This window comes from Sus scrofa, chromosome 4 (genome assembly GCF_000003025.6).
Source record: "Sus scrofa isolate TJ Tabasco breed Duroc chromosome 4, Sscrofa11.1, whole genome shotgun sequence".
Taxonomy (NCBI): domain Eukaryota; kingdom Metazoa; phylum Chordata; class Mammalia; order Artiodactyla; family Suidae; genus Sus; species Sus scrofa.
Window position 1 is genome coordinate 99,327,685 of NC_010446.5, and position 20,413 is coordinate 99,348,097.

The window sequence follows — 20,413 nt, forward strand, 5'->3', positions numbered from 1 at the left end:
TGAAGGTGATGAACAAAATGTATACAATTGTCCATTCTAATTTTTAAAGGTCAAGAGCTCATTTTTAACAATACTTCAGGGCTGCCTGAAGTAGGCACTAACTAGAATTATATAAGCTCAAATTGGACATCTGACTTGATTGTCATATTTCTGCCCCCCTTCCGCACTTGGCACCCTATACTCCATATTCTTTCCAATCCTCCTACCCTCCCCACTCCCCCAACTCCAACACCCTACCCCCACCAATGTTCCTGGAATTTTGGACTTAGCTATTTTTAAAACAGTCAACTCAGTAGCCACCTCCCTCCCCCGCTCAGCTGTCCAGTACTCTGGCCAGCCATATACTCTCCCTTCCCCCCACATCAGACCTTCTCTGGTTCCCTGACCTCAGTGAGATTGCCACCGGTCTGGGGACCTGGGGAAGACATGGAGAAAGAGACGGGGGATCCCCTGGCTGGAGCTGACTGACACAGTAGACAGTCATGGCTGGAGAACTGGATATCAGACTAATATTTGACGTCTGGAAACAGTAAGTCAAAATGAAATTGCAATTCCTTTAATAAGCTTTTGGAGTGAAGTTAGACTTTCATAAAATTAAGACACCTTCTTGGATGTCTCTGGTCTGAAAGCTAGGATCTCTTCCATACTGAGGTGCCCCAGTGTCCATTTCTCCTTCTGTCTTATTTCTTTCTGTTCTCTGGCCATTAGAAGTTTAAATTTCTGTCTCTCCTTTGGGAGTCTTGGCTCTCTCCTCATCTGGTTGCCTCAAGACTACTAGTGAAGTCTCTTTCTTTAGTAGGAGGTTCCCATATCTCCTATTCTGTGGTTTTCTCACCAAGGCCAAATTTAACCTCAGATGATTAGTCACTGCTACCCTTCTACCCTGCTCCTACTTAGTAGTGCCCTTCACGTTGGGCTTCTAAGGGTAGGGCTACTCCTTGTTGTAAATGATTTCTCCCCATGACTCTAGTCTCAGTCATCCTACTCTCCCTCCTACATGACTCTCCCTCAGTCATATCCTTACCCTTGGAGAGGGTAGTTTGGCAAGAGAGAGTTAGTCCCTCCTCAAGCCCCATCCACATCAAAAGACTGAGAACTTCTAAACTTGCAAAGGAAAGATTAATGGAATGAATGATTCTTCAGTAAGGTTTGGAAAAATACAAGAACTGTTGACCCACAACAAACATTGATTTGCATGCTTGGTGTACATCCCATTATTCCATGAGAGAGAGATATAATTTTAGCTCTCTAGAGTATATGAAAGAGATGGGTTCCCTTTTCATTTGAATACTGGTATTCTAGAGAGGGGATGTGTATACCACCTTTACAACTTCTTGCTGAGAATTCTGACACAAAGGAGAAAAAGAAATGAATGACCCCTGGAGAGTATCCCATCCTGATGGGGAAGGGCAAGTAAGAGGTATGTTTCTGAAGTACTTTTCAGATCCTAATTCTATTGGGGAACCCACTATCCACATGATTCCTCTTTTTTTTTTTTTTTTTGACATTTCTGCTGATTGGTAGCTCAGAATGGGGCAATACAGTGGACTCTGCCCCCCCCCCCCCAGTCAATTCAACCTTTCTTCCACCCCCACCTAGGAGTATTGCATAAGGGACCTGAAAGTAGCCACAAAAGCAGGTCACAGAGGCTTAACAGCCACATTTTTAGTTCAGGGACCCCCATTCTCCCCAAACTCCAGTCTGCTCAAACTTTTCTTGATCTCCGCAGATTCTCTTCACACCATTCTGAACAATCTTCAACTCTTCTCTTTCCCCCTGCACAGCCAAATTTCTTTTTTCAGCCCCTTACAGGACGTCTGGTCAAAATTCACTAGGTAGGAGGGTCATCAACTGGAAAGAACCGGAGCCTGGGGGGACCTGGCTGGATAGGTATGGGGGATCCAGGCCAGTTCCCTAGTCCCTGGTCCCCCCATGGCAGTCCCCCAACTCTAAGCATTCTCACTCTCCTGCTGCTCCTCTGTGGACATGGTAAGGAAGGGTTAGGTAAGGGTTTGGGGAATCTAGAGGGTAGGCTGCTATGTAGGGGTGGGCATGTGCGCATGTGTGAGAAGAGATGGGGGCTGAGGAGTCCCAGTCACTCGCCCCACTCTCAGATAGGTATGTATTATTCTCTACTCAACTTGGGAAAGGGCACTGGGAAAGCTTTTGATCCGGAGGGAGAAGAGATCTAGCAGGGCTTACACGTTTTTAGCAAATCCGAATGAGAACAAGACTAGGAACCTGGGGCCTGGGGGCTGGGGAGTGGGTAAGGCTCTCTGTTGGGTTTTTGGATACGCTGGAATCCCTTGATGAGATTTGGGAGTGTTATGGTATAGCCAGGATCTGGGGGCCACCTTAAAATCCTCTCTCCCTTCTGTCCTCAGCTCATTCTCAATGCAAGATCCTCCGCTGCAATGCTGAGTATGTATCTTCCACCCTGAGCCTTAGAAGTGGGGGTTCACCAGGAGCCCTGCGAGGAGGAGGAAGTGGAGGAGGAGGCCGTGGTGGAGGGTTGGGCTCCAGTGGCCTCTGCAGAGCCCTCCGCTCTTATGCTCTCTGCACTCGGCGCACTGCCCGCACCTGCCGCGGGGACCTGGCCTTCCATTCTGCTGTGCACGGCATCGAAGACCTGATGATTCAGCACAACTGCTCCCGCCAAGGCCCCACGGCCCCTCCCCCTCCCCGCGGCCCCGCTCTTCCTGGAGCAGGCCCCGCCCGCTCCTCCGGCGCCCCAGCCCCAGACCCCTGTGACTATGAAGGCCGGTTTTCCCAGCTGCACGGTCAGCCTCCAGGCTTCTTGCATTGCGCCTCCTTTGGGGACCCTCACGTGCGCAGCTTCCACCACCACTTTCACACTTGCCGTGTCCAAGGAGCTTGGCCTTTGCTGGATAATGACTTCCTTTTTGTCCAGGCCACCAGCTTCCCCGTGGCATTGGGGGCCAACGCCACCACCACTCAGAAGGTCAGGGACTCAACTGCTTCTTCAGATCCTCCATGGTCACCCCAGGGTACCTCTCCCAAGCCAATCTCTTTATTTCTCAGCAATGCTCCCTATTCCTTCTCATCCTCAACTACTCCCACATTTTGATTCACTCCTTCCTACCAAACACTTGCTGCTGTAAATCACATTCCCTTGGTCAAAATTTCACTTTAATGCAGAAAATCCTAAAGAGAATATTGCTGAGAGGAAAGTAACTCCCTGAGTTGAGGAGTTACAGAAAGGAAAGTTTTCCTTCTCCTGTGGGAGTTTCTGAGATTGAGACCAAAAAGGAGAGAGAGAGGGGTTGAGCAGGGATGAGGCAATATTGGAACATAAATAAGGGATCAGGAGTGAGGACCAGGATGAGCCTTGCATCTCTGCTGGGACGGAATCCTTGACTATGTAGTAAGGCCTGATTGGGGGAAGGGGGTAGGATGTGCTGAGCCTAAAATAAACTGTTTCCCTCTTGCCCTCATAGCTCACCATTATATTTAAGAACATGCAGGAATGCATCGATCAGAAGGTCTACCGGGCTGAGGTGGACAATCTTCCTGCAGCCTTTGAAGATGGCTCTATCAATGGAGGTGACCGACCTGGGGGCTCGAGTTTGTCCATTCGAACAGCTAACCCTGGGAGCCATGTGGAGATCCAAGCTGCCTATATTGGCACAACTATAATCATTCGGCAGACAGCTAGGCAGCTCTCTTTCTCCATCAAAGTAGCAGAGGATGTGGCCAGGGCCTTCTCAGCCGAGCAGGACCTGCAGCTCTGTGTTGGGGGATGCCCTCCAAGTCAGCGACTCTCTCGCTCAGAGCGCAGTCGTCGAGGAGCTATAACCATTGATACTGCCAGACGGCTGTGCAAGGAAGGGCTGCCAGTTGAAGACGTGTACTTCCATTCCTGTGTCTTTGATGTTTTCACCTCTGGTGACCCCAACTTTACTGTGGCAGCTCAGGCAGCTCTGGAGGATGCACGAGCCTTCCTGCCAGACTTGGAAAAACTTCATCTCTTCCCCTCGGATGCCGGGGTTCCTCTTTCCTCAGCATCCCTCCCAGCCCCACTCCTTTCTGGGCTCTTTGTTCTGTGGCTTTGCAGTCAATAACTAGGCCATGACTGGTTTAGAAATGATTTGGGGAAGAGAGATTGGCAAGGAAGAACAGAAAGAATTACTGAAGAAAACAGTGGAGAGACTAAGAGACACATGAAACACTCACATTTATCCAGAGTGAAATAAGGTTACAGTCTGAGGTTGAAATGATCACAGAATAAGGGTTCAAGGCAAGGTTTCTGCATTCTGGATGTCTGCAGGGGCTCCTCATCAATGTTCACAGTCTCGTTTATAGCAAGCAAATTGCTCCAGTCCATCTACTCTTGAGATCAGCCCTATAATCTTATCGGTTGTGGGGTCTTGATGATCAGTAGAACACTTAAGGGCTGAGATTTTTAATAGGGAAGAACTGAAAGAGGAAGACATAATCATTGCCCATCAGAAAGTCAAAATCGGGAGTTCTCGTCGTGGCTCAGTGGTTAACGAATCTAAGAACCATGAGGTTTCGGGTTCAATTCCTGGCCCAGCTCAGTGGGTTAGGGATCTGGCGTTGCCGTGAGCTGTGGTGTAGGTCGCAGATGTGGCTCAGATCCTGAGTTGCTGTGGCTCTGGCGTAGGCCGGTGACTACAGCTCCAATTAGACCCCTAGCCTGGGAACCTCCATATGCTGTGGAAGTGGCCCTAGAAAAGACAAAAAGACCAAAAAAAAAAAAAAAAGAAAGTCAAAATCGAACAGTATTTTCTCCTGAAAGATGGAAAGAGGAAGAAATAGTAGGGAAAAGAGTCTATTTAATAAATATATGTGGGTAAAATGTGTTCTGCTTTCTTGGTTCAGAAATGAAGTGGGTGTTGTCTGGATCTTTGGTGAACAGCACAGACAGGAAGGAAACTATCAGCCCCACTCCTAACCTGTTATTAAAGCTATGAATTCTTCATATTGTTGCCTATGTTGAATCTCTACAGATGCTTGAAATGGTGTAAAGGAAATGTGTTCACTCCAACTCCACTGAAACAGGGCTCAGAAGTATCAGATATTGTTTCTGCCCTCAGGAAGTTTATAGGCTATTAGGGAGACAAAACTGATTCACAGGAAAGAGTGAGGAGTGTGTAATTATTCACTAAATTCTATGGGACTATGAATTCAAGTGGGAAGATGGTTGATGAGAACTCAAGACATAGTAAGTGAGAAGAAGTAATAGAGGAGATGGGATTTGAAGTGATCTTTGAAGATTGGGTGGGATTTGAATTAAGGACCTTCCAGGCAATGGAAACCATCTATGCATAGATTCACGATTCAGTGAGGAAACCGGCAAAACTCAAATGAAATAGACAAGAAGTAATTTGATAGAAAGGTAGATGGGCAGAGGTCAGATTAAGAGGTGCCTTGAAAGTTGGGCCAAGGAATTTAAATTCAGTTAATAGGTAACATTCATTGAGAGCTTAAAACCTGCCAGGCGATATTCTAAACACTTTTAAAGTATTAATTCATTTAATCCTCACAACTCTTTGAGGAAGGTAATATTCTTATCTCTATTTTTATATAAGGAAACTGAGATACAGGAAGATTAAGGAATTTGACCACAGTCACACAGCTAATAAATATTAGAGCCAAAAACTGAACTCAGGCAGTTGTCCTCAGAGACTTAACTTTTAACCACTACACTATACTGTCAAGGAAACAGCCATTAAAGATTTTGCTTGTGGAACTGGGCAGGGAAGGGGAGCTGCAAGCAGTGGCTGTCCCCTGCAAAAACTACTTACTTCTGTCACATGAAACCTATAAGGGAGAGCTGGGGTCGGGGGAGACCCAAAATGGAAGGAATCTAATTTGTGGAAGAGAAAACTGAAAATAGAGGCTGTTCTAAAGTAACAGTGCTATTCTGAACGGAGCTATGAAGGAAGTAACATTAACATTCAGTGTTGTTCCCATTTCTGGTCTCAGTCTCCCCTTCAGGCATTCCATTATTTGGGGTTTGCCCTCCCCGACATAATCTGCATAATTCACTCTCAGTCTCACCCCCCAACCATACTCCCCTAGGACACATACACAGCCCATCAGACAGGATGTCCTCTCTGGTCTGCCATTTCACATTGCTTTTGCAATTCTTCATCCTCTATTTCCTCCTTTCCACCTTCTCTAAGGACCACAGCTACTCTGCCATCCCCTCAAAGCACATCTCTATACTTTTTTAAATGACCTATAGTTAATCTAGAAAACAATCTATTTTGATGGAAGAAAATGGGAGAAAATATATCCATTTCTGTTCTCACTTATAGATAATTTAGGCATTTTAACTCAAAACATCTTTTTTTGAAACTGCTCCTCATCTTGGTTCTCTTAACTCAAAAAGGTATGTAGCTTTATCTCTCAGATGTGGGAATTTCAAGTAAGTTAAGAAGAATTTCATAGCCATTTGGTGAGTGAGGTTCTTTTAGGACGCCTGCCATGTAACACTGCTTCTTTTGCACAAACTTAAAGTTAACCCTATTACCAATGGAGTATTTTTAGGTGGGTAGCTCAAAATAAGCACGTGAAAAGATGTTCAACATCATTATTCATTATGGAAATGCAAATCAAATTAAAACCACATTGAGAAAAGACTCTACACCCACCAGAATGGCTGAAATTAAAAAGACTTGATCATATCAAGTTCGACAAATTGTGAAGCTCTCACATGCTACTGGTGGCAATACAAAATACTACAACCACTTTGTAAAATGGTTTGGCAGTTTCTTTAAAAGTTAAGCATTCACTTACCATACAATCTAAACATAGGCTAAGTATTGATCCAAGAGAAATGATAATTCGTGTCTGCACAGACTTGCATTTTCATGCAAATGTTCATAACAGTTTTGTTGGTAACAACAAAAATTGGAAACTGGGGACAATCTAAATGTCCATCACCTGGTGAATGGACACCAATTGTGGCAAATCCATACAATAGAATACCACTCAGCAAAATGAAATAAACTAGTGATACACACAACAATGATTAATCTCAGAATAAGAATACAAGTGAAAGAAACCAAATAACAAAGAGTACATTGTTTTTTTGAACCAATTCCAGTTTTTATTTCATAATCAAAATAGGTAAAGATTCTTTTTTATTTTCACTGACTTTGTCGTATGAAAAAAATTTTCTTTTGCTGAAATGTTTTTATATTTTCCTAAACCTTGGGGATTAAGATAGCGGAATAGAAGGACTGCAGCTCAACTTCTCTCCTAAAAATAACAAAATTTACAACTAAATGCTGAGCAATCTTCAACCAGATGGACCAGAAACCTTCAAAAAGATATCCTACTCCAGAAGACACATCAAGAGGTAGGAGGGGCGACTAATATACGCAACCTCATACCTCCTGGGTGGGAAGCCCCACAGACTGGAAACTAACTGGTTCACAGAGACTCACCTACAGGAGTGAGAGTTCTGAGCCCCACATCGAACTCCCACGTGTGGGGATCTGGCACTGGGAGAAAGAACCCCCGGAGCATCTGGCATTGAAGGCCAGTGGGGCTTGTGTGCAGGAGCTCCATGGGACTGGGGGAAACAGAGACCCGTTCTTAAAAGGTGCGCACAGACTTTTGTGTGCACTGGGTCCCAGGGCAAAGCAAGATCTCCATAGGAATCTGGGTCAAATCTGACTGCAGTTCTTAGAGGACCTCCTGGGAAAACAGGGGTGAATGTGGCTTGTTGTGGGGGAAGGACATTGGAAGCAAAGCTCTCGGGAATATTCAGCAGCATGCCTTTCTCTGGAGGTGGCCATTTTGGGAAAATCTGTCCCCACCCATCAGCGCTGAGAAACCCCAGGGCAAACAACAACCCAGGTGGGATCACAGCCCCTCCCCTCAGTAAATGGCTGCCTAAAGACTCTCCAGGCACACAAATGCCTCTAATCCCATCCAGAGACTAAGCCCCACCCACCAGAGGGATAGGAATCAGCTCCACCTACCAGTGGGCAGGCATCAATCCCTCCCATCAGGAAGCCTACAGCAAGCCCCCTTACCAACTTCAGCCACAAGGGGGGCAGACACCAGAAGTAAGAGAGGCCACAACTCTATTATCTGTAAAAAGGTCACCACACCAAAAACCTATAAAAATGAAAAGACAGAGAACTATAACTCAGATGAGGGAGAAAGAAAAAAACCCAGAAAATCAGCTAAGCCATGAGGAGATTCTCAGCCTCCAGGAAAAAGACCTTTTTTTTTTCTTTTTTGTCCTTTTGCCTTTTCTAGGGCCAATCCTGCAGCATATAGAGGTTCCCAGGCTAGGGGTTGAATTGGAGCTGTGGCTGCTGGCCTACGCCACAGCCACAGCAATGCCAGATCCAAGCCACGTCTGCAACCTACACCACAGCTCATGGCAACGCCGGATCCCTAACCCACTGAGCTAGGCCAGGGACTGAACCCGCAACCTCATGGTTCCTAGTCAGATTCGTTAACCACTGAGCCATCACAGGAACTCCAAGACTTTAGACTGTTGATGCTGATGATGCAAGACATTGGAAATAAATGTCTGGAGGCAAAGATGGATAACTTACAGGAAACACTGACCAAAGAGATACAAGATATAAAACTTAAGCCAGAAGAGATGCAAAATACAATAACTGAAATAAAAAATTCACTAGAAGCAGCTAACAGCAGAATACAGGAGGCAGAAGAACAAATAAGTGAGGTGGAGGACAGATTAGTGGAAATTACGGATGCAGAACAGAAAAGAGAAAAAAGACTGAAAACAAATGAAGAGAGTCTCAGAGAACTCTGGGACTATGTCAAACGTACCAACATGCGTATTTTAGGGGTGCCAGAAGGAGAAGAGAGAGGGAAGAGGACAGAAAAAATATTCCAAGAGATAATAGCTGAAAACTTCCCTAACATGGGGAAGGAACCACCCACTCAAATCCAGGAAGCACAACGAGTACCATATAAAATAAACTCAAGGAGGAACACCCCAAGACATATATATTATCCTAAAACTCTAATGTCTGTATTGGTTGCTTACACTTCTAACTTATTTAAACATTTATTATTTCTGTTTAAATTGTGCAATTGTACAATATAAATTTGTAACATTTTGGGAATCCTTTTTTGGAAGTTTGTTTCCATTGATATAAAATTATAGAAAGTGCAAACTAATATATTGTGACAAAAAATGATCAGTAGTTGCTTGGGAAGGGAGGGATGGTTTACAAAGAGGCATGAGGAAGCTTTTGGGTGTAATATGTTCATTATCTTTATTGCGTCAATGATTTCTCGGGAATACATATGTTAAAAGCGTGAAATTTTTCACTTCAAATACATGTAGTTTATTAATCATATAGTATACCTGCTAAGTATGTAATTTAAAAAACAAACGGGTAGCCCACCTTTCCCTCTTCCTTTGGTGAATCAGAAGAGGCTTAGAATGACCACAGTATAACAAGGACAATTAGAACAAACTTTCCTTCTAGGAAAACAGAGACAAGAAGAGGATGACAGGGAAAGGGAAGAGAACATTTAACTATTTTCTACACTCTCTTCTACTCCTATCACAAGGACCATATTCCTTCCTCCAGATTGTCATTCTCAAGGTTAGAGACCATAGAAAGGACATTTTCAAGTTTAAAAACATTAACTCTGTGCCTCATGGTTTTGTCTTCCACACCACCAACAGTCAGCAGGTGGCGCTGGTGACTAAAAAGAATTGCTCGGTGAGGCTGCAGCACATCTCTAGGAAACAATTAATTTCCTAAGATTATCTGATAAGTTAACCATTTGAGAGAAAATAATAAGTATTTGACAGAATTGGCATTTCAGGAATAAATTAAAGATAGGCACATAATTAAATAAATTGCTTAAATAATTACAACTTCACAATAAAAAAGTGTTAGATCTAAGACATGAAACAATCAAAATACACTATTTGGCTGCACAATTGATATTATTTATACAGTAATAATAATGTAAACACTAACTACTAATTTGGCTAAAATTGTGATATACCTCCATCATGAGGATGAGGAAAGGAGGAAAGGGAAGGTAGGAATATAATGCAAGGCAAGATGCTTAAAATTTCAATTATTACAACAAAAAAAGTAGATATGTCTAATATTTGTAAATTAAGAAACATAATTTAACAAGGGAGTTCCCATTGTGGCTCAGTGGTAATAAACCCAACTCCTAGCTATGAGGATGAGGGTTCCATCCCTGGCCCCACTCAGTGGATTAAGGACTCAGCGTTGCTGTGGCTGTGGCATAGGCCAGCAGTACAGCTTGGATTCAACCCCTATAGTCTGGAAACTTCCATATGTCATAGGGGCGGCCCTAAAAGGAAAAGAGAAAGAAATAGGAAGTAAATATCAGATGAAAAAGCTGGAGTAATTGGAAGAGACTACCTCAGTAGAGGGAATTGAGGACTGCTGGCTTTTTGTGTAAGCGTTAAATATTATACGTTTTTAAGCTACATTATGTTACCTTATTTTTATTTATTTTTAAATTTTTTTTGCATAAGTTCCCAGGCCAGGGATCAAACCCACACCATAGCAGTGACTGGGGTCACAGCAGTGACACCACCAGATCTTTAACCCACTAAGCCACTGGGGCATTCTGACATTATTTTTATTTTTAAAAGAGGGCAGTTTCACCTTGGCCAGTCCTAAGCATTTCCCCTTAACTTCTTATTCTTGTGGCCACCTCAACCATTTTTCAACTGCACCCAACCCCTCCCTAACTGCTTCACCCCACCTTCTATGTGTCATGACAAGTTCCTTCCCACATTTCTTCTCAAGGAAACATAATTTCCTTGGTCTAGTAATTACAGTTCTCAAAATCAGTGCCAAGAAATGGCACCAGCACTAAGGAAAGCAAAGAAGGCAGAACATTAGAAAATAAAAGGCCTTCCTCAATTTTTCTGCCTACTCCCAAACTATAATTTTCATCATCCTCCTAACAATTAATAGGAAGAAATAAGTTACATATGTTTCCTGAGATAAAACTTGTGCATGAATGAAGGGTAGGCTTTGAGAAAGTGAAAGAGAAATCAGGAAGGATAACTGAATTTTGCCTCCACTGCAGGGATATTTTGGAATCATTTTTTGCTATTGGTTCAAAGAACCAAAATTTTTAATATCAAGAGTTCTGTGTAATTGGAGTTCCTGTCGTGGCTCAGCAGTAACAAACCTATTATCCATAAGGATACAAGTTTGATCCCTGGCCCTGCTCAGTGGGTAGAGATCAGGCATCCCTGTGACCTGCGGTGCAGGTTGCAGATCTGGCCCCATCCCACGTTGCTATGACTGCGGCGTAGGCGGGCAGTTGTAGCTGGCATTCGACCTTTAGCCTAGGAACTTCCATATGCCGCAGGTGCGGCCCTTAAAAAAAAAAAAAAAAAGAATTCTGTGTAATTGGTCTTTGATACGGTTGGTCTTTGATAGGCACCTTTCTTCTACTTCTACCTCTGATGAACTAGTTAAGTTGGATTTTTAAAAAACTGATCAGTCTCCTCATCCTGCCCTCCCATCCCACCACACCCAAACAAAGAATTGAAAGGTCCTTTACTGAAACTGTAGCCTCCGAAACAGAGAGTGTTCTGCCATGATTTAATTTTCTCTTTGTGGAGGTCACCGCCCTGCATCGACCATGACCAAGACTACACCCTGAAGAGAATACATTAGTGCTGGAGGAGAAACCAAAACCTCCAGCAATGAGATGGGCTAAACATGCTGCTCAGGCTAAAACAATCCTATGAATTGACCTGACCCTTCTTCAGAATTTTTGACGTACTTAAACTACACCAGGCCATAAGACAACATGATTTCTACATTTGGGGAACTCAGTTTAGTGGGAAGGAACAGACAGAAAAATAGATAAATGCTCAATATTCATAAAATACAGAAATTTATCCAATATGCTGCTAGGTACACAAAGAAAATGACAGTTAAATCTGCTTGTAGAAATCAGAGAAATCTTCATAAGGAGATGACTTTTTCCCCCCAGAGGATCAGAGATGCTCTAGTAGAAAGATCTTTGAACCATAAATCAGATGAATTTTGTCCTGGTTTTGTGAACTTAGGCAAGTTACTTGAGTTTTCTTACTGTAATATTCCTTTTTTTTTTCTTTTTTGGCTACCCCATGGCATATAGAATTCCCAGGCCAGGGATCAGATCCAAGCTGCAATTGAGACCTAGGCTGCAGCTGTGGCAACACCAAGTCACTATGCCAGCTGGGGATCGAACCTGTGTCTCAAAACTGTATAGACACTGCCCATCTCGTTGCACCACAGTGGAAACTCCATATACCATAATGTTCCTTTATATACAATATCTGTCTGCCTACCTAGTGAGAATAAAATGTGCAATTGCTTTTTTTTTTTTTTTGGTCTTTTTTGCTATTTCTTTTTGGGCCGCTCCCGCGGCATATGGAGGTTCCCAGGCTAGGGGTCTATTGGAGCTGTAGCCTGGGGCCTACGCCGCAGCCACAGCAACGCGGGATCCGAGCTGCATCTGCAACCTACACCACAGTTCACGGCAACGCCGGATCATTAACCCACTGAGCAAGGCCAGGGACCGAACCCGCAACCTCATGGTTCCTAGTCGGATTCGTCAACACTGCGCCACGACGGGAACTCCTGTGCAATTGTTTTGTAATTCACATGTATGGTTAGCTCTGTGTACACTTATAAAATGCTGTTAACAAAGGAAGTATTGTTAAATGTCAGTCTAGATAAAAAACAGAAAACTGTTTAATACGTAATTTCTTCCTCTCAATCATGAACAACATATTCTTTCCTCTGCTCCTTCTTCTCATGATCAAAGAATCATCTTTGTCACTCAGGGGAGTGGGCTGGATGAAGTTTCAGGTCTCAAGAAAACTTCTGGTTGAGAGGATTCTTGGACTAATGATCTCCACAGTTATTTTAATTTACCCACTGGGTGGCAGGGCTGAGCCAACTGGAATACTGAATTGTGTAAGAATTTCTTAGAAGAGGGGAAGTTGGGTTAAGCACAAAATGTCCCATCTCTCACATGCTTATAAACATCAACACAGTCCAAATTTTCCTCATAGAAAAACAAACCATTACCTCTCACCGCTCCACCACCCTTGTTCTGATAAATAATTGGGCCACAGGCTTTGAGAAGGGATTGATTATGTTAAAGTACAGCAGAAGTAACTGAGATTGAGGTTTCTTTTTCCTTTTTTTTGGTCATTTTTAGGGCTGCAACCTTGGCATGTGGAGGTTCCCAGGCTAGGGGTCGAATCCGAGCTGTCGCTGCCAGCCTACACCACAGCCACAGCCACACAGATCCAACACCACAGCTCACAACAATGCCAGATCCTTAACCCACTAAGACCATGGATTGAACCTATGTCCTCATGAATACTAGTCAGATTTGTTTCCACTGAGCCACAACGGGAACTCTGAGATTGAGGTTTCTTATTGCTGATAAGAAATAATACTCGGTTCTGAATTAGTAACATATTCTATTCCAGAAATATATCCCAATTCAATTTATATTTAATAATATACTTTCTCTGTGCGATGTACTCTGCTAGATGCTATGAAGAATACAAAAATAAAAAAAGACATAGTTCTTGCTCTCTAGGAATTCATTACCTAGGAGAGAACAGGAAATACACATGTAACTTCCAAATGAGAAATATTAACAATGTGCAATGGAATATTCCAAGAGAATAAAATCCTATTTGGATATAAGGTGAGATATGAAGGGACTGGGAATCGAGAAAGGTTTTACAGAAGAAGAGTCATTTGACTGTCTATTAAAGAGTGAGTAGGATTTCAAAAAGCAGAGATCGGGAGGAAAGTCAGGCATTCCAGGCAGAGAGAAAAGCATAAGCAAAGGCAGAGAAGGATATATTAGGGGAACACTGAGTACTCGGGTTTGGCTGAGGTGTAGGATACATTTATTTATGAGGAAGTAGTGGGAAATGAGACTGGAAAGTTTGACTGAGGCCAATTTGTGAAGGGTTTAAATGCCAGATTGAAGCATTTGAATTTTATTCAGTAAACGACTTTTTTTTTTTTTTTTTTTTTTTTTTTTGCTTTTGCTTTTTAGGGCAGAACCTGCAGCATATGGAAGTTCCCAGGCTAGGAGTCGAATCAGGGCCACACAGCTGCCAGCCTACATCATGAGCTGCGTCTGCAACCCACACAAAGTTCACGGCAACACTGGATCCCTGACCCAGTGCATCCTCACGGATATTAGTTGGATTCATTTCCACTGCACCACAATGGGAACTCCAAGCAATGGGTTTTGAAGCATCATAGGAACAGACAGGAACTCAACTGTGTTCGTCTAGTTGTGGTCTATAGACTATAGCAAAAATATCAGTTAAAAGCTATTAAAATAATCTAGACAAAAGTAACAAGGACATGAACCAGAGTGGTGGCAGTGAAGTAAGAAATACAAGATTCTAGAAACACTGGAAAGATGGTCTTTTCAGAATTTGGCAGTTAATTGAATGTGGGGAATGCCAGAGGAAGGAATCAAAGGCAATTCTAGGATTTTATGCCTTGATAACCAGGGGAATACATAATGGTACCATTAAAAGAAACAAGAGTAAGAACTGAGTTTGAGCACAGGGGGAATATTATGAACTTCATACTGGACAGGCTGAATATGAGATGCCAACTGGAGCTCTGAAGACAGGCTAGAGGTTTCCACAAGTGGTGTACAGATGGGCAAACGAACACAAAGCTTAAAAAAGAAAAGGAGAGGGACAAGGACAAGTCCTTGAGAAAAGCTTTTGGGGGGCAGAGAAAAAAGCAATTGCTAGCACGGGAGAAAAGGATAAGGTCCAAAAGTCAAGATGAAAATATTTACATTTTTTTAAGGATGGCAGTTTTCAAATTATACAGGAGTTTAAAAGGCCTAAAAAAATCACTTGGTTTCCTCTGGAAATCTTTAAGAAAACCATCATTTCAGTGATAGCTGAAGGCAGACTGCAAAGGGGACAGGTTTAATTAACAGAGAAAGCTGGTGTTAGTTACTCTCTTAAGAAATTTGATAGTAAAGGAAAGAAACATGTGGGGTGATAGCATGAGAAGGGAAATAAAAAATGTTTATATAATAAGGCAACTTAAAAATATCTTAGGAGTTCCTGTTGTGGCGCAGTGGTTAACGAATCCGACTAGGAACCATGAGGTTGCAGGTTCGATCCCTGCCCTTGCTCAGTGGGTTAACGATCCGGCGTTGCTGTGAGCTGTGGTGTAGGTTGCAGACTCGGCTCGGATCCAGCGTTGCTGCGGCTCTGGCGTAGGCCAGCGGCTACAAGCTCTGATTAGACCCCTAGCCTGGGAACCTCCATATGCCGAGGGAGCGGCCCAAGAAAAGGCAAAAAGACAAAAAAAAAAAAAAAAAAAAAATCTTAAAGAAGTATGCAATAGTTCTGAACAAATTATTTCACCTCCTCTCCCCATTTTTCCCTGAAGTTGTACAACTCCTAGATCTCTATTCCTTACTCAGCATAGTAGAAAGACAGACCCCAATAAACATGAAACGTGGGCTTCCAGGTGAGGGTTGTTTATTGAGATGTAATTGACATACAACACTGTATTAGTTTCAAGTGTCAACATAATGATTGGATATTTGAATATACTGCAAAATGATCACCACAATAAACCTAGTAACATCCATCATAATATGTATATAGGCACAGAATTTTTTTCTTGTGATGAGAGCTTTTAAGATCCACTCAGCAACTTTCATATATACAAAACAGTATTATTAATTTTTGTTTCTTCTTTTAAATTAGTTGATTTACAATGTTGTGCCAATTTCTGCCATACAGCAAACTGACCCAGTCATATATATATATATACACACATTATTTTTCTCATATTATCTTCCATCATGTTCTATCCCAAGAGACTGGATATAGTTCCCTGTGCTATACAAATAGGATCTCATTGCTAATCCATTCTAAATGTAATAATTTGTATCTACTAACTCCAATCTCTCAGTCCAACCCACTCCCCCACCACCAGCAACCACAAGTCTACAATACAATATTATTTTATTTTTTTGTCTTTTTAGGTCTGCACCCATGCATATGGATGTTCCCAGGCTAGGGGTCGAATCGGAGCTGAAGACACAGGCCTACGCCATAGCCACACCTATGCCGGATCTGAGCTGTGTCTGCAGTATACATCACAGTTCATGGCAGTGCCAGATCCTTAACCCACCGAGCGAGGCCAGTGATCGAACCTGCATCCTCATGGATACTAGTTGGGCTCATTAACCACTGAGCCACGATAGGAACTCTTGCAATACAGTATTATTAACTGCAGCTGCCATGCTGTGCATTACACCCCCATGACTTATTTATTTTACTATTGGAAGTTTATACCTTTTGACTCCCTTCACCCCTTTTACCCATCTCCCACCCCTGGAAACCACCAATCTGCTTGGATGAAGTATTTAATAATTATAGCTAAACTGAAAAACAAGAACCCGGAGTTCCCATCGTGGCGCAGTGGTTAACGAATCCGACTAGGAACCATGAGGTTGCAGGTTCGATCCCTGGCCTTGCTCAGTGGGTTAACGATCCGGGGTTGCCGTGAACTGTGGTGTAGGTCGCAGATGCAGCTCGGATCCAGCGTTGCTGTGGCTCTGGCGTAGGCCGGCGGCTACAGCTCCGATTGGACCCCTAGCCTGGGAACCTCCATATGCCGCGGGAGCAGCCCAAGAAATAGCAAAAAGACAAAAACAAAACAAAATAAAACAAACAAACAAAAAAACAAGAACCCTTGCTAAGCAAACTAGAGATAAGACTCTAGATTAAGTATTAAGAATCCTGAGTTTGGCTCCACCATCTAGTAGCTGTACGTCTGAAGACAAGTTACTTAATTAAAATAAGGGAATATATTTTCTTTTAAAAAGACTGCTAGAGTTCCCTTTTACTTTAAAATTTTATGAGTCCTGTTCTAGACCCTTTGCAGTGACGATCAGACAAGATACCATGTGTTAAGAGAAGCAGGACAACACATAAGAAAGAGTACATACTTTATTTTTCTTGCCGAATGTGGAAGTTTTCAGGCTAGGAATCGAACCCACACCACAGCAATGACAACTCCCAGATCCTTAACCCACTGAGCCACTGAGGAACTCCCGAGAACATACTTTAGATCAGACAAATCTGGGGATAAGACCTGGCTCTATTTACAAAATCTATGACTGCAGGCAAATTACTTAACCCTCTGAGCCTGACTTAATCCTCCCTGAGTCACAGAGTTATTATGAGAATTGAATGAAATAACTTAAGCTTAAATCCTTTTTGGAACAAGGTGACAGAAGAAACCTATAAATAAGATATTACTGAGATAACTATGTAAAGGACCTAGTCCATTACAGGTGTTCAATAAATAACAAAAAAGTCATTTTGAATTCTAAGCTCTTATTTACCTACAACTTGTAGGCATACATAAAATTGGTCTCAAATTCCACACTCCTTTTCAAACCTTTATTTGCCCCAGAAATAACATTTCCAGAGTTCCTGTCATGGCTGAGTGGTAAGGAACCCAACTAGCACCCATTAAGATTTGAGTTCAATCCCTGGCCTCAATCAGTGGGTTAAGGATCCAGTATTGTCGTGAGCTGTGGTGTGGGTCGAAGACGAAGCTCGGATCCGGCCTTGCTACAGCATGGGCCAGCAGCTGCAACCCCTAGTCTGGGAACTTCCATATGCTGTGGGTAGGGCCCTGAAAAAGCAGGAAAAAAGCAAACAAACAAACAAAAATCCCCTAAGGGAACAGGTGAACAATAAGAGTAAAAGGGAAGTTTACAGAATGGAGATGATGGTAGTGATTAAAAGGACAAAGAAAGAGGTTATTAGGAAATTTGAGTCTTTTAGCGTCCTAAATGTTTATCAGACCAGAGGTTAAAGAAAAGGGAAATGCAGCCAGCGCCGGCCCCCCCTCCCCCCGCAACTAATTGCTGTGGGCGCTTGCCTCCCTGAAAGCAAACACCACCACTTGGTTTCTGATTGGCGTTGGGATTGGTGAGGGTGGGGAAGGAGCAGGTAGAGATGATCTAATTTGAAAAACTGGACTTAGTCCTTTGCTTTTCCTTACTGGACTTGCCCTTTTTCTTCCTTGAACCACACAAGTGTTTGTACCCTGTTTTCAGGACAGTAGTTTACAAGATAGATTTCTTCCTTTGACGAAGGAACTGAGAAAGAAGAATCAGAAGGCACGTTTTATGAAAATATTAGGTGAAAGGTTATAAACAAGTCTGTCCAGGAGGACTCCGTTTCAGAACATGCCTTGGCTACAGGCCCTGTAGGCAGCTGCTGCTGCCAAAGAGAAATAGTTTTTTGGCATTTAAGGGAACCCAGGCATAGCACAGAGCAAACAAGTGGTCTGTACAGAGTTCCGCAAAAAGGGAACGAAAGAAACTGGAGCCCAAAAGAGGAACTTAGAGCAAGAGAGAATGATATTAATATATATTTTTAAATTTAAAGTCAGTACTTCATAGGTGTGCCAAAATAAATATCAGCATTCCCTTTTGTCTAAGATGTCCCAAGTCAACAGCACCATGGTCTACTACACTCACCTCCCCTCCCACTCCCTCAAAATTTGTGTAGTTACACATCCCACACTATTTAACAATATTGGTTCATGTATTTCTTTGTAAAGGTTTTGATATTTTGTATTTGTGTAGGCTTTCATGCAACAAACTAAATATTCTCACAGAAGCCACAATTCATATTTTTAAAATTACTTTACTGAGAGCCCCACATTTCCTACTGTAGATAAATCAGTCAATATTGCTGACCATTGAAAACAACTCAGGCCTTATTTGTTAACTTTCTTGAACAGGGTGCCTCGTCAAATCCACATACCCTAAAGGATCAACATGTTTCCTTTCCTTCCTGGGGTGTGTGTGTGTGTGTGTGTGTGTGTGTGTATGTGTGTGTGTGTTTCCAGCATTCGTAATACCTGAGTTCTGAGCTAATAATAGTGGGGTTGAGTTGTAACTTGTTAGCCTTAGGGTGTCAACCCAGTTAGAGAGTGTGAGGAAAGATGAAGGATCCTTAAGAGCAATGAATAGTCTTCTTTTTGCTGAGAGGGTAGGATTTCTGCATATCCTAATGCTTCTTATTTACTTATCCAACTCAATCTTGAGGACATTGTCTTCCTCTTTCTAGCACAAGAAATGAAACAATAATCTCCTGATGCCCCAACATAACCATGAGAGGGGCTCAGGTATCAAAGAAAAGGGAGAAGAATCCCTGTGTCTCTACACACAAGTTTTTCTTATTGCATTTTTTTTTTTTTTTTTGGCTTTTTTTTAAGGGCCGCACCCACAGCATGTGGAGGTTCCCAGGCTAGGGGTCAAATCGGAGCTGTAGCCTCTGGCCTACACCACAGCCACAGCAACGCCAGATCCTTAGCCCACTGAGTGAGGCCAGGGATTGAACCCACGTCCTCATGGATGCGAGTCCGGTTGTTAACCACTGAGCCACGATGGAAACTCCTCTTATTGCATTTTTGAGAAATTGCTTGGGAGTCAGCTCCTAAGGCATCTCATGGCCAGCTAGGGAAAAACCCACCTGTCAGCAAGCCAAATGACAACACAGGATGAGGAGTCAGGTTCTCTTCCAGCTTTAGCATATAGCGTGCCAGTGAACCTTCGGTCTTCTCTTTGCTTTCTTAGCAATTTCTGAACAACTTAGAAAAAAAAAAAAACTTTTCAAAGATAGGAAATGCTTCCTTCAAACAGGACACTTTGGTTACAGACCAGAGAACTTTACTGCTTTTAATTAACTTGAAGGCTGTGAGGAGGGTGGGCAGCAGATTTAGGGATGTACCTTTGATTTAGTAAATTGGAGAGGGAACGAAGGCAAGAAAGAGTTAAAGTTATTCAGAAAAAAAGCGCAGAATGAAGCATCCTTTTTTTTCCCCCTTTCCTGGAGAAGTAGGGAGGGAGAGGTAACCTGAGCCTAGAGAACACAATTTACTAAAGAAGTGATGAGGTAACTGGGAGAACAGAAACAAAGTGTCCCTCAACTTTGCAGGTTAGGGACTGAAGAGATGAGGGCATTAGCAACAGGATGTGGCCGCGCCCTTACTGTTTCCGGTCCAGAGAACAGAGAGAACTGAGTTGGGGGCGCAGGGGCTGAGGAACAGCCCAGCACCAAGCCCTGAGCCCTGGGGGCTGGAAAGGGAGGAAAAAGGCTGGTAGGTCCCACACGCGCGCTTCCCTGTGTGCGCGGAGAAGAGGGTAAAAATTTGTGACAAATTCTCATTTCCTTCTCACATCAGCTTATTTTTTTTGGGGGGGGGGTGTTTTTAATAGAGATGCGGGGCAAGAAGACAAAGGGGCTCGTCCTGAATAATAACAGCAGCACTCCTTGCCCTCCGCCCCAATCCTAAAGTATTCTTGGCGC

The 20,413-nt window shown here is 43.0% G+C and overlaps 1 protein-coding gene and 1 long non-coding RNA gene across 9 annotated transcripts in view; one reads left to right on the plus strand and one right to left on the minus strand.

The window, feature by feature from the left end:
- The window catches only part of LOC106510173, a 37,619-nt gene that overhangs the window by 16,946 nt on the left and 260 nt on the right, over positions 1-20,413 (minus strand). Inside the window, exon 2 of one of the 2 annotated variants that reach the window (XR_002343449.1) lies at positions 19,577-19,694. This is a non-coding gene — a long non-coding RNA (uncharacterized LOC106510173). Of the gene's footprint in view, positions 1-19,308; positions 19,695-20,413 lie in introns of those variants that run through there. The other variant, XR_001308392.2, reaches the window with a different exon arrangement.
- On the plus strand, positions 305-4,963 carry HFE2 (hemochromatosis type 2 (juvenile)). Of its 7 annotated transcripts, none has more exons than XM_005663519.3 (4): positions 305-529; positions 1,803-1,989; positions 2,385-2,962; positions 3,459-4,963. In XM_005663519.3, exons 2-4 carry the CDS (start codon positions 1,893-1,895, stop codon positions 4,080-4,082), a joined length of 1,299 nt encoding a protein of 432 aa, XP_005663576.2. In that variant the 5' UTR covers positions 305-529; positions 1,803-1,892; the 3' UTR covers positions 4,083-4,963. The 7 variants fall into 7 exon arrangements, with proteins under 7 accessions (XP_005663576.2, XP_003355258.1, XP_020945590.1 ...); XM_021089931.1 differs by having other exon boundaries at positions 349-529; positions 1,303-1,989; XM_013997208.2 differs by having other exon boundaries at positions 349-529; positions 1,785-1,989.